This window comes from Aedes aegypti, chromosome 1 (assembly GCF_002204515.2).
Source record: "Aedes aegypti strain LVP_AGWG chromosome 1, AaegL5.0 Primary Assembly, whole genome shotgun sequence".
NCBI classification, from domain to species: domain Eukaryota; kingdom Metazoa; phylum Arthropoda; class Insecta; order Diptera; family Culicidae; genus Aedes; species Aedes aegypti.
In genome coordinates, this window is record NC_035107.1 from 216,658,569 (window position 1) to 216,673,778 (window position 15,210).

The 15,210-nt window shown below is 39.9% G+C and overlaps 1 protein-coding gene across 1 annotated transcript; it reads right to left on the bottom strand.

The window, feature by feature from the left end:
- Nucleotides 1–3,198: 3,198 nt before the first annotated feature.
- Nucleotides 3,199–8,063, bottom strand: LOC5569230 (wolframin). Its single transcript, XM_021857568.1, has 3 exons — nucleotides 7,802–8,063; nucleotides 6,256–7,712; nucleotides 3,199–4,759 (listed from the first exon to the last, which is right to left on the bottom strand). Exons 1-3 carry the CDS (start codon nucleotides 7,899–7,901, stop codon nucleotides 3,581–3,583), a joined length of 2,736 nt encoding a protein of 911 aa, XP_021713260.1. The 5' UTR covers nucleotides 7,902–8,063; the 3' UTR covers nucleotides 3,199–3,580.
- Between the last annotated feature and the right edge of the window lie 7,147 nt (nucleotides 8,064–15,210).

Below are 15,210 nucleotides of genomic sequence, written 5' to 3' on the forward strand. Positions count from 1 at the left end.
TTATTACAATTTTAATTCTAGTTCAGAATAGCATTCAAAAATTTATTCCTTGATATTCATTTACATGTTATTGTAAGATTTCAATCAAAAAAGATTATTTTTGATTAATAATAGGCAAAAAATAAAAATTATGAATGTGCTAAATATTGTTAATCAATTTTCATGAAAATATTGTGCTGTTCTACAGCAATATCATCAACAACAGTAAGTATTATTCTTTTATTCATAAATTGACGTTGAAATTTTTGTATTTTTTAGGTTTAAGACATATTTTTGTATGAAAATCTTGTGCGTCAAAGTAGGCACACAATGTTTCTATTTGCTATTTTCTTGTTGAATCGAAAATAGGAAAAGAAATATTTATGGTGATTGCATTCAAAAAATCCGTCCGCAGAACAACCCAATGCTTTATGTTATCACATGTAAAGAGTCATCCATAGATCATGTTTTTAGGAAGAGGAGGCGGTTCAGGGAAACGTAACGATTCATACAAAATATTCGCATTTTTAATAAAATAAATGTGGCTAAGGTTGAGAGGGGTTGAAAATTGAACAATTTATCGCGGTTTATGGACGTCCCCTAATGTTTCAAGGAAGCTTCACTAAATGCGTCAGGATGTGAGGTGTAGGTTCAATGGTTTGTTTCGTATAATTTATATAATAGGTCCATGAAATACGTGTCACAAAAAATACCATTTTCTAGAAAAACCCCGCCCATCCGCCCTACGTCACACTTTTTATATGGAGCCTTCAAAAAACTTGTATGATTCGTCACATCTTGCAGAACACCTCTTTCCCCCTAATAACATGACGTACTTTATGGATGACCCCATATATGGTTCTCGATCTATTTCGAGGCCCATGCTTCCGTTAGTTCTACGCATATTTGTCCCGCGGTCCATAAGGGTGACATAGAACATGGGACAAGTAGGCGTAGTTCACATGTTATAAGTAACGAAGATTCTTAAACGGCCATTTTTGGAACCGGTTATTTTCGTTCTAGTTTTTGTCCAATTTGTCCTTATTTTTGCAACTACCTTCCTCGTTCCAGCACAACGTAGTTTTCAAACCTTTCCCTTGTCTGATATCGCGACGAAAATACATTAAACTAAACAATAATGCTTAACTATGGATTGAACTCAATTGCCGGTTTTATTTTCTACACTAACTAAACGCATAGCGAAAGTACTACCGGATGACGTCATTCAAAACTTTTTCCAAAGGTTCTAACTTTTATGTCCACTCTAAAGCGCTTTTTTTCAATTAATTGATAGGGTTACCATCCGTCCTGATTTAACAGGACATGTCCTGATTTTGAGTTTCTTTTGAGGCGTCCTGATTGATTTTTCATATTTTAAGATTTGTCCTGCTTTTTCAGCACAGATAGTAACAATCACAGGATTTCCTATTTTCATTTTAATATTTTGATGCATCGGGATTTCCTCAATTTACTATCGCGTGCTGCACACTATTATATCTTTAGTTAAGACTTTCGGTATTTACGAGCAATCTAAAAAACGTTAAGTTTAGTCTTCAGTCTAACAACGAATGATCATTTATTTCACCTATTCCTTTATACAGAGTTAACCTCGGCCCAATCCTACAATTCACTCTCGTCATTCTCTCAACTCTCACATTTTATAATAATCTCTTCGCCTGATTGGTGTAGTCCGATTTTACCTCTTATCCGTTGGTCGCTACACACACCATGTCTAATCAAAGTTTCTGGAAGAGATCATTCGTAAAGGATGTTTTCAGAGAATTGTGTAGAAAAATCTGTCGGATTCCAAAGAAATCTTTAATGGATTTCTCCCAAAAACTTTGATTGATTTTTTGTACGACTTAGCGCCATTCTCACGAGACCTTTATGGAAACTTAATTCTTAAAAAGAGTTACCATATACTCTGTATAACCACGATTCGAGGAATGCTATCGTTATTTCATGGCATTATTATGTTTTATAAATCTCCTAAAAGGTTCTGGCTTTCATTTAAGTTTTTATCAGATTCTATGAAATATACTAGGTTGTTTTAACATTCTTAGTTATTACCTAGCAAAATCTTGATTTGACACCATTCTTTTTTTTTTAATATCGGTAAATTGCTGGAATTATCTGCAGGATTTCGTGGGATATCTAAATTAAATTTCTAAGACCCTTGGCAGATTCCTAAAGGATTCTTATTGTCTTAGCAAAAGACTACCTAGTTATATTTAAGAATTTGTACGTATACTCATACCAGTTAATCAGAAGTGTCTCGTGATTTTACATTACAAGTCCTCGACATTAAAAATCGAGAAAAAAAAATATTTGAAAATGCTATTGGGAATTGGGAATAGGATTCATATTTGGAATTTGAGCTAAAACAGAACTTTCACAGGTAGGGCAGGATCCTACTATTTGCCCTTTTGATTCACTTTGGCAGTGGGGTTTTTTGGAAGCTGCTGACCTCATATTTAGCCACAACATGCATCGTATTAAAATGCTTCTTATTGCAAAGTTTCAGATAAATCGGCCGAGAAAACCCCAAATGCCAAGACACCCTAAGTTGTGAAAATTTTAAAATGTCCTGATTTTGAGTCTTCAGGAGATGGTCACCCTATTAATTGAACTATTGAATACTGAAACTCTTGTATATTTTAAACTTTAGCAATTATTTGTAAGTGCGTCAAATAAGGAACATAGTGCGTCAAATTAGGCACATTGAAGAATTGATGCGTCAATTAAGGAACCTAATGTGTTCCACAAAAAGTCAATCAAACACGAAGAAAAAAAAAACGTTTAATATTTTTTTTTACTGATTTTTCCCTAATTCTATAATAGTTGAGCTAGCATATGTTCAAATTTCAACAAAATTGGAAAGATTTAGACGATTTGACAAGTGTTTGAATTGAATTTAGAATTTTCTTAACCGCGTCAAATATGGTACGTCCACGGTATAGTCTATTTGTTCGTGCCGACAGGCATGAGCAAATACGACACAGTCCATTAGTAGATTTGGTTTAATAAAGTTAATTTATCGTAAAATATATCCCACAGATGGGATACATTCATGTTTCAGTGCAAATTAAAACGAATCCGGTCATAACCTAGATCCTTCGAGCTATCATCGCAACAAATGTTTGAATTTTGAATGCCAAAAGTCTGTTCGATTTTTGGATGGATACAAATTTCTTTCTTAAACAAAATAAACCCGCATCATTCAATTCACGTTCATTATATTAAACTATAGCTTATTCGACGAAAACTAATAACATATATTATCTCATGAGGGCAAAAAAGCAGAAAGTAAGCAGCAGCTAAACGAAATGTTAGAACAGCACAAAAGAAAGCAATTATCCTACACATAGTGTTAACTCTCTTTCACAGCTCTCTTTCTTTTAAGTCGAATCCTTGAAACTATTTCTACGCAAATGTGTATCTTCTTTCGTAAATGCAATCTCTCCTCTCACGCTATCTCTTTCTTAAAACAATTAGGATGAAACTCTCAGTACGACATGGGGGTGGGTTAAACTCACATGAAACTTAACAATATTCTATAGTAGATACAACAGTCACTAAAGTAAAAAGGCGAGAACACGGCTCACTTGAAGATCACCAGTGGATTGAAGATCACGTTCAGCAGATACTTGATTCCACGCAGCAGGTCACGCATCCTCGCATTCACCTTCAATCCCTCGGATACGTGCATCGAAGTCAGCTCCCGATTCTGGCAGTTGATGCAACCTATCGAAAGCAGTTCGATGAGAGGATTCTTCCGTCCCAAACGCATGTTGCTTCGATCGGTTCGTCCCCCGGTTCCAGCGGCCCCGCCAAGGTCCATGTGGAGATTATCGTCGAAATTGTTGCCATCGGATGGATCATGGCTACCATGAACGGGTACCGTGGAGGTGGGCTTTAGGAAGTTTCGCAGAATACCTATGAACCAAATCCGGTCACTGTTGTTCAAGCCCTGGGTAAAATTACCAAACGCGTGCTGAGCTTTTAGCGTAACGGTTGCTGGCTTCGAAAGCAACCCCAGCGATGGCATACGTACTTTCAGTTCGTATTCGTACGTGGTCCATTTGTCCAGATGGCAGCGAGACTGCTGTTGCATGAAACTCTTCATTTCTTCGCAATGTTGAAGGTCCTCAGCCGGGCCGCATTCCGGTTCGACGCGTTCGCCATAGAAGCAAGCAACTCGATCGGCTAGGAACCGTGGCAAATAGCTTTGAATAAAATCAGCACGCCAGTTCTTTCGGCTAGCTATTTCTAGATCCACTACATTGCCCTCCCAACGAATGGCTGTCCCGTCCAGATGGGCGCATCTCAGCTGGGTTTTGATTTTGTTCCCCAAACGGTCCCAGGCCGGCTGATGGCAAAACTTGTAGTACGACTCCCAGCTGAGACTGTTCGGTGGCATTGCTTGCGTTTTAGCTCCTCCGACAGGCGACGGAATCGCACTGGACTCAAACAGTCCCGCCTCAGCGCCGTGAAGCGTTTCGAAGTTGGACATCATGTGGGGCAGGGTCAGAAATACGGTCGCTATGAGACAAATCGATATCTGCAGGAATGTGATGTACTTTTCCGTTCGCCGCGATGCAGCCATGTAGAAAGAAATAAGAATTGCGATGACGGCCGCACTAATCGAGGACCACAACCGAACGGTGGAATCGGTCAACGAGAGCCACTCGATTGCGGCAAACACCGGAATCAAAAGCGTCACTATGCCAAAGAGGGGTAGGAATAGAAGAAGTCCCGACAGTCCCAATGCTCCACGTACCTAAAAAATAACGAATGTACATTTTTAACGTGCTGCAAAATACAAGTTTTTAACACATAATATGTCTGAAACCGTTGTCAACCCACCGTCAGTCGCTCTAGTGTACTGAGTACACGCGCTGTACGAAAAGTCGAATACGTGTTGAAATTCCATTCAAATCCGGGTATTAGTCCTATTCCAAGATCTACTCTTCTTTTTGTTTGTAGTGAAGAAATTTTTCGAAAAAATTAACGAAAAGTATTCGAAAACATCGTATTTTTGACCTAAGTTTTTACGCGTGTACTCTGTACTGCAGTATGACTGCTCGTGTAAATTTTTTCTACAGGGCCCGTCACACAAGCGGTCGCATTGTGTGTTGCGTACAAGCGGAGCAATTTTGATTGTAAATCTAAAGCTAGGCATGATAGAACATTGATGTCTTCGGCAAATTTCTTCAGTTCAACGGTACCAATTGGTCAGTGGACAAATAAAACTTTGAAAACATCCTCATCCTTCAGTGGCCATCGGATTGTGTCCCGGGAGAACCAATGAAGTGGACATTTCGCAATACAACATCTCAAACACAAATATCTCAGGATCTAGATTTTTTAGCAAGATGGTGTCTTCGGAAAAGTTGTTCAATAGGTCAAGGACTAACATGCTTGTTTCGGAATTCTGCCACCAGTTGACGCTCGTGAGAATGTAATTTTTCAAACGTAGATATCTCAGGATCCTGATTACCTAGGATGATGATGTCTTCGACAAAGTTGTTTAGTAAGACGAGGACTACAATATGATAGGTCACTCAACTTGAAATTCAGCCACCAGATGGTGCTAGTGAGACACGGTAAATGGCTGGGCATGGCGTACCATTGGTACCTCGCGTACCTGCAGGAATATAATAGACCCCTTTGTGCGGTCCTTAGTCTTTTGCCCAGCAACTCCTATCCCTACCCAGGGTTGTTATTAGTCGCCGGATTCGACAGACTATCAGTGAGTGTGCTGGGATATAAGCATCTATGAAGATTGTAAATAACGGGGCCTTTCCAAACATTCGTTTTATCCATCAATCTCTGAGCAGTCTAAAACTGTGCAAAAATCTGTACTTCATCACCTAGAAATGGAATTGGAAAGGGAGTAAATGCGACATGTACTACTCCCTAAAGTAAAGACATGCACTACTCCCTGGGTAAAGCTACAGCAGATCCAAATAATGGTTGCAGGGGCTCATTCGAACAGAAGAAGAAATGCTTACTTCCTTTTGGCCCCCGCAGTTGTACTCTTGATGTCTATTTAACCCTAATTCTCTCATTGCTCTCTCATGTAAAATTAATTTCTCTCTTTCCATCAAGTTTCTATCTCTGAATAATTATTTCTTCCAATGAAACATTTTCAAATTCACGGAGAGGAAGCTAGAATACCATATCTTTCAAATGGTGGGTACAGAATTAATTATAGTTTCATTAACAACGGCTCCATACACATTATGAAATAATGTACAGGACATTCAAACTTACCAGTCCAAACATTGTTGCCGATTGCGAACCGATGATACAGATCTGCAACCAAGCCAACGTCACACAGTGCGGGATCAGATACTGATAGATTCCCCGCCAGCTGTTCCTCCGCGCGATAAACGCCAGAAACGCTGGAATGATCAAATACAGCAGCGCCCGGCAGTTCAAACAGAACTCAATTCCATTGCCGATCACAAACGTCGAGAAGGCCGGCACTTTCAGATCCAGAAATCGCCACCCGGTCGTCACCACCGAGTCCATTTCATACGGATACTTGGCCAGCACGTTCAGTCCGAACGAGAACAGGATCAGATAGTCCGGAAAAGGATCGCGCGAGGTGTACATGAAGGCCAGCATGGTCACGAAAGTCAAAACGAACGCCACAACGGTAATTTCCGAGAACGGGAGCCACTGGTCGTTGATGTTAGGCTGGAGCATTACGTTGACGAAGAATGCCACGAAGAAGTAGAGATACGGTCGTAGGTTGTTGCGAAGATACTGGTTCTCGGAATCGTCCGTGTTAAGATGTTCATCGCCGTATCGCAGGAAGAGGCCGGACCACATCCGGAAATCGATAAAGTCGTGTTTGGACTTTAGCATTTTGAAGCTGCATAGAACCATTACGATTAGGCTCACGTAATAAGCCGTGACCGGGACCAATGTGAATAGATTTTCACTGGCGAAGAGCGAGTACGCTATGAGCAGCAATATCATCTGGATTCCATTAAAGTTAGACCCGGGAAACGCTGCAATCATGTCCAACAGCCGGTGGTACAGAAGCGAGAAGAACATTATCGGGTGAAAGAACGGCCTGTGGAAGCAAGGGATGTGATCCAAGCTTTGGGGATTTGGCACCGACAGTGTTAGCGCATTACTCACAAATGGGAGCCTTCCATTTGAGTAATTAACTGCCGCCGATAGTAGGTTCGCTTCCGATATGTGATTCACTGGATGAAACTGCCCCGAGCTCCTATTCATCCGGCTCCCGCTGAATGACCCATTCCGGTCTGGACTAGTTTCCACTCGATCTTCCCCGGCTTCCGCCCCATCCGGCCTGGTACGTTTTCGCTTTTTGTCCAGCTTGTAGATCTCTCGCATGCGCTTCTCAAGCTGCGCTGCCGTTACGTACTCTTCCCCGTTCGAAAGCGAGGCAAATAGCTCCTGTGCTGCCCGTCTTGCCGATCGTTCCCCGGGACTCATCGCCAAACAACTTCGGACGTCTTCCTCGTTTGCTTCGTTTATCCCGCGTCCAGTGCGGTAGCAATCATTCAGCAGATCAATTGCCTGCTCGTGGCCTTGCTGGGCGGCCCGAAGCAACCAGTGCACTCCCTGGACGTGATTGTGCGCCGGATCTGTTTCGGTGTTTTCCTCCAGTAGCTGCTTGGCCAAAGTGTACTGAACTTCCGAGCAGCCATCTTCGGCGAAGTGGTACTTCAAATTTCGCAAGGACTTCTTGTCTGCAATGAAAGCCAGGTGGTTTCATAGCTTCATATCCAACCGGACAAGATATCGGATGAGATCATCATCAATCAGAAAAGTTGCTTACCTTCAAGATTCCATTTCTTTCGAACTGAGGCTGGGTTGTTGTTGGCGGCACCCGAGAAAGACCCATCTCCGATTGGCGGCCGGTTCGCCCAACTTGCCATGGCGTTCAAACGTATATTTTCGGACTTACACAGATGATCGACTGGTTCTTTTTCCAATTTATGGCGAAATAATTTTACTTTTAGTTGAAAATCCTTCCAGAAACCAACGGCACCACCAAAAATGCGTGAAAATCCTTTTGATTCTACTGACAGCTAATTATTTTTGTTTTGAAATTACCCTGTAACTGAAAGTGCGAAATACTCAAACACACTTCTAGCATAACATGTGATAAGGGCATTATTGTCTGTGCGGTAAAAAGTTAGAATCGGTTTCACGCCGAAGTATACACACCAAATTTTTATTGTGATAGCCAGCAAAATTTTGCTGATTTTTGACATTGGATAACGTCTTACGGCAACATATTGGGGTACAATTTCGAAAAACCGGTTAGATTTTGACTGTTAATAACTTAAGGCCCAAACGCAATGATAGCGGAACGGCAACGGAATGCGGAACCGGTTCGCCAGCAAGAATCACACCATCTCGACTGAGCTGACAACGAATGAAAGTGAACCAACACTGAATCGACAAGCATGTTATAGTTTATGCTGGCGAATCGGTTCCGCATTCCGCTATCATTGCGTTTGGGCCTTTACTAACGCCCTGATAGATTTTCAAGATTCTTGCACCAATCGATTGGAAATCATTCTACGAATCGACGCCAAAAATGGAAAGTAATGATTTTCATGACTAAACTATTGAAAAATTGGCAAATATCGAGGCATGTTTTATTTTCCATAGAAAAGCACATTTTTCTTGTGTATTTCTAACACAGACATAATTGAGCGATATTTTTGCCACTTTCGTGATTCAAAAGGAAACGCCCCTTTCGGTCTTCTTCTTACTACTCTTTGTTCTATCGTGTTCAATCGAAGCCAGCCAAACTCCAATCAGCCACGCGCGTATTAGTCAATCGTCGACCAGCTAACGGAGAAGGACTCTTATCGGAATAATTTTTACACGTTCGTCGTTGCTGCTGCTGCTGCTGTTTATTCCCAAGCTAAAAGCATCCAGCCCATCGAATTCGTGGTGAACGCGTCCGAAAACTTGATAATTGCCGTCGAAGGAGTGAGCAAACCATCGAAAACAAGGATGGAAGAGGAAGCATAAAATTACCGACATTTACAGAAGATCAAACGATTCCGTGTCGTCGTCGCTACAGAGAAGACTGCAAAAATGCTACCGCCGCCTGACCCAAGCGACTGGAACCTAGGGACGTTCCGATACTTTCGATATATCGTAATATCGATATTTTGCTTTCGATATTCGATATTTTGGTATTGATATTTCCCATTCAATATATCGGTGATATCGATATTTCCTTCCGATATATCGTACACTAATAGAAGGAAACAATTGTAGGAATTTCTCCATATAAAATTTATTTTTAGTATTTCAAAAAGCAGTTACCGTTCAAATTGTACTGTCATGTCCCTTAACAGAAGATGCTTAACCCCTCTACCGGACGCTTCATTTTTTACCCCTAAAAAAATATTCAAATCACGATAGCTTTTTTGTTTCTCAATATTTTTGCACCATTCTTTCACAAGTTCTTGAAAAACTCTCCTAGTTTCAGAATAAGTGTCGATATTGATAATAGGTCATCTGGATCCAAAGATATTCAAAAATTTCTTCGCGTGGCCACGACTCACGTAAATATCTCAGGCTACAGAATTTTTAGCGTATTCGGATATTCATTCTTCGGAATGATACATTAATGCAAGTGTGTTGTGAAAAAATGAAGCAATTTGGTGCAGCCGTCTCTGAGTAATGAGCATTTATGTTTCTTGTACCACGCTGGACAAATAAAGATCCTGAAAACTTCAAAAAACCTCATATCGTAATTTTCAGATTTCTCCAAGAATATTTAACCGATTTGTATGATTTTTTTCAGGGTAGCTCCTTATTACCTGGTATTGTATAGTACACGCACAGACAAACAGACGTCACACTCTCATCATTGTCCATCGACCACCTTTTTAACGGTCGATTCAAAAATATGTTAGGTGGCCAATCCGCCACCCGCAGCGCTTGCTTCGTTTTTGTTCGTATTTGACGTTTACCGCCATCTGTTGGCCCGTCGGCCAAACACGCTGATTTTAGCATTGGGCGTACATGTCCTCGTGACTTGATTAATTGATAAATTGATCAAAATCAAAATGGCCGCCAAAGACATTTTATATGGAGAATGTCGGTCCCTCAAGGAACATCGGAATATCTTCAAAACAAGATCACCAGTTATTAATATCGACACGGACTCTCAAATTAGAAGAGTTTTTAAAGATCTTGTGAAAAATTGAGCAAAAATATTAAGAAACAAAAAAGTTATCGTGATTTGAATACTTTTTTGGCGGTAAAAAATGAAGCTGCCGGTAGAGGGGTTAAGTCCAAAACGGTTAAAATACCAATAATCTTGAATATTTGAAGATTTTTATTTGAATCTTTGGAAACTAAACAACAGGTCACTAAGCGATAAAGGAAATTTTGCTCCATTCAAATATATCATATGATAGTCCGATATATCGATATTTTGAATCAATATATCGGTGGTATCGATACTTTGATTCGATAATCGTATCGAATCAAATATCGATACTTTGCAATATCGGAACGTCCCTACGGGAACCTTGATAAAACTTTGATTGCCATTTATCTCTACTAGCACTAATTTTCGACCTACAAGAATTCTGTGCCAATTTTCAGAATTTCATACAAAGTAGGTCAAAATCGTATGAATGGGTCGAAAATTGGTGCTTTTCTCCTAGAAATCTTTCGTAAGTTCTTGACGGTCTCAAGCCAGGACATAGAAGAAGCTAACGTTATCCAACGTCAATTTGGCGGTCGTATCTTGGAAACAATCTCGAACTTTTTCTGTACCCATCCATTTATCAATCCTTCCAGCAAAATAACATTTGCTGGATTTTCGGCAATTTATTTTGACGGCTGTTTTGCTGGTTTTCAGCAATCGTGGTTTCAGATTTTCAGGTGCGTTTCGCTGGAGAATCTATGACAAAAGGTCGAAAGACAAAAGGTCGAAAGGACAGAAGGTCGAAAGACAGCAATAAAAATTCAATGGTTTGTGACACTTTATTGCAGTTCTTCTTTCTGGCATTACGTCCCCACTGAGACAGAGCCTGCTTCTCAGCTTAGTGTTCTTATGAGCACTTCCACAGTTATTAACTGAGAGCTTTCTTTGCCGATTGACCATTTTTGCATGTGTATATCGTGTGGCAGATACGAAGAGACTATATGCCCTGGGAAGTCGAGAAAATTTCCAACCCGAAAAGATCCTCGACCGGTGGGATTCGAACCCACAACCTTCAGCTTGGTCATGCTGAATAGCTGCGCGTTTACCGCTACGGCTATCTGGGCCCCCATTGTGCAGCTTCAATAAAAAGGGAATTTAATGTTTCCTATAGGATTTTTGTCAGAGTGGATCATTAAAATATCCAAAACTGCCGTTCTGGACCGATGCACGAGTGCACTAATTTCACGTTTGAGCGTCATGCCTTATTCACTCGTTACCATGGCCACATAAATTACACGGCACCGCTCAAACGTCAAATAGTGAAGTCTTGCATTAGTCCATATGGAAAGAATAGATAGCACCATACCGTAGCCTTGTGTGTTTGACAGAACAGCAATGCTGTCACAATGTTAAATCCCAGGTTAACGTTCCATAAACAGTTTTTAATATGTTGAACAATATGAGAGTTACAGAATTATACTACAAAGAATGGTATGAATAACCAACAGCAAACTGTAACAATATATTGAAGTGTTCAGATATTGTAAAACATTTTGAGGAGGGAATTGTTAGGGATGGTTCAAATATTACGTAACACAACAGGGGGAGGGAGGGGGTCTAGCATAGTGTTACGGTCCATACAAAAATTTAAAATTTTCCATACAAAAGCTGTTACGTGGGGGAGGGAGGGGGTCTAAAATTGGCAAATTTTGCGTTACGTAATATTTGAATGAACCCTTATCACAATATATTTCTTATTTTCAACAGTTTGGCAAAGGGTTGCAGGTATTCGTTCGCGAGCCGATGCAAATTGAACACGCTTAAAAAAATAAACAACACAGAAGCTGTGTACCAGTCGCAAATCCGTGATGAAAAGATTCTGTTTTTTTTTCAACATGTGGTCTAAATTTATAACTTCTAATACTTTCTGAATCGCAAAATAAATATTATTGACATTTGTTAATCAAGTTATGTGAAAATATTATTTTCGTGATTTAAAGATTTAGACTACCTTTTGTGTTAAATTTTTCTAGCGTTTAGGTTGTTGTGTTTTTTTTGATAGTGAAAAAAGTGAAAAAAAACTTTCAAACTGCCTATTTTTTGTTCCCGTTTCATCACTGTCGGACAAAAACCAGCCGAAAGTTATTTAAACATTGTTTCATTGCTTTTCCGTTCCGGTAGTGTCGGACAGTGCCAACTAGAATAAACCATCCATCGGGAGATACTTCACTGACCATAAAGTTGCTATGGACGACATTGCTGTCGTGTACGTGATCGGTTAGCGTTTTTAACTACACGATAGAGATATTCTATATTTATTTCTTTTCTTCCAGTAGGTGGAGATTGTTTTAGTCAAAGTGGTTTCCCGGTCTTTTAGGTTACCTGTCCAGCAGTCGTCAGGATCCTCAGGAATCGATTCTGATGGATGAAAGTGTGTAATCTTGAAGTTCCCTGGCAAATCTCTCATATTAACCGATAGTATTCTGGATTGCAGCGGAAACCAAAGCGGAAGTCAAAGACGAGAATTAAAAGGCCATCCGTGAGCGGATAAAGAAGTGCCAAAGTCGCCGGATGTCGTTCCTCTCGCGACAAACAAGTGCTAATGTTAGTTCAGACGAAAGCGACGACGACAATAAGGAAAGGGAGGGTCTCGATTGCAAGCAACGGGGGCACAAACGAGGAGGAAAGAAAAGACGAAAGTTGGGCCCTGTTTCCGGCTAATCGTTTAAGCCTATCCGGAATTGCCCCGCCAGATCTCAACGAAGATGACGACGAGCATTCTTCTTCTTTCTGGCGTTACGTCCCAACTGGGACAAAGCCTGCTTCTCAGATAAGTGTTCTTATGAGCACTTCCACAGTTATTAACTGAGAGCTTTCTTTGCCGATTGACCATTTTTGCATGTGTATATCGTGTAGCAGGTACGAAGATACTCTATGCCCTGGGAATCGAGAAAATTTCCTTTAAGAAAAGATCCTCGACCAGCGGGATTCGAACCCACGACCCTCAGCATGGTCATGCTGAATAGCTGCGCGTTTACCGCTACGGCTATCTGGGCCCCGACGACGAGCATGATGATGATGAAGATGTGGTTCTCGTGAGACATTATTTCAAAAAGAGGACGATATTTTCAAGGATCCACAGAGGCACGATGTCAGATGGGCCATCACCGGTGAAACGACGTGGCCATTTAAGAAGAACGTTAGTGTTCTGAACTTAGCTTTGACGTTATAAATGGATAGCATCTACGAATCAATCTGTTTGTTAGTGCATAAACAGTGTTTTAGATGAAATGCAATAAAAGATCAAATTATAACATTGTATTTTTTTATTATTGAGAATGATTTGCAAGAAGTTTAAATTACATAAGGTACAAGCATAACATTACAATATTGTGTAGGGTTGAAAAAACCATAACACACCGTAAATGAGTCATTATAGGGTAAAAGCACCGGTTTTGGCCAGCCTAAGAGAAAATGTCAATAAATATTTAATGGGAAGATGTATTTATACCACAAATATGTCAAATGCAAGCTTCCAATCCATATTATGAGTGTAAAATATCAAAACTGAGCTAAAACCATTTTTTCGCTTTGAAAATCCCGTTGGTTAATATAGGCCAACGGAACCAGTTTCAGCCAGAGATTTAACTTCGGTTCCTAAATTGGCCAATTGCATTGATTTCTCATGAGAGTGGCCAAATTAGGAGTGCCCTGGCCAAATTAGGTGTATGGGAGTTTTGATTATAAGGAAAATTAATTGTAATAGAAACTTGAAACTCATACGTTGTTTGTTTTTCGATTCTCTCAAATTACAGAAACCATCTCTACGAAGCATAAAATCATACCAATAGTTTATCAATTTGGACCACCCAAAATAATTGAAAAGCTCCACAGTGCGATGCGTCGGGACGTCTATCGTATGTGTGCACAATCATCGCGATCGTTGAGCGCAGTGATGTCAGAGTTGCTATCTGTAAAATCATAGCATTCAATGTGAATTGATCACAAAAATTATTTAAATTTTATTAATTCAGTGATCTTGTGATGGAAAACTATTTGCAAAATGATAAGTTTTTATAATATGCAGCAAATGTTCTGAAAACAAACATATAACAATTGGTAGAAAAATCTTTCACCAACCACCTGGAAACACCGTCATCTCTTGCAAACATAAACCGTACCGGTGCATAACCAAAATATGCGATAAATCCAATAAAAAAAACAGAGAAATTCCGTTGCCCTTCATTAAATTATAATGTTTTCTTTTGATATGTACGATTGAGGAGTTGATTTTGATTTCCAATGCTCGTCAATCTACTTAATTTCCCATGTATTTGCATAAAAATATGCTTAATGAAAATGTTATACCGTGCACCCTCGCTAATTTGAACGGTACCTCATGCAAACCATCGGGGTTCATTTTTAATTTGAACATCTAGTCACCCTAGAATCGTGTTTCTGGTAACCTCTTTCGCTGTTTTGTTTTGATTTTTCGTTCTGTTTCACAGCGTTCCATTTCACTTTACTCCGTTCCATGAGCTAAATGACGTTTGAACCATTTTTAATCCGAACGACGTGTAAATTAGCGGGGTACAAATTAAAAAGTGTTCAGATTAAATGTGGTTAAACCAACGGGGGTATTTTTTGTTTGTTTTGAAAATGTGCATGGAAAGGCAACACTACTACTGTTACATCAATGATGATTCTAATGATTCTTTAAGGGTTCATTCAAATATTACGTAACGCAAAATTTGTCAATTTTAGACCCCCTCCCTCCCCCACGTAACAGCTTTTGTAAGGACAATTTCATTTTTTTTATGGACCGTAACACTACGTAAGACCCCCTCCCTCCCTCTGTTGCGTTATGTAATATTTGAACGGTCCCTAAGTTACACGCCGCTTCACCTTAAATACATCAGCTAAAATAATAATGTTAATCTGATTTTTTCCGTGTTTAATTGAGTTATTGTATAATGATTTCAGTTACAGGGACTAGGCACTCATGAGTTACCATCATCAAAGAAAAACATTAAAATTTTGACGTTGCTCTGTTTAACGTT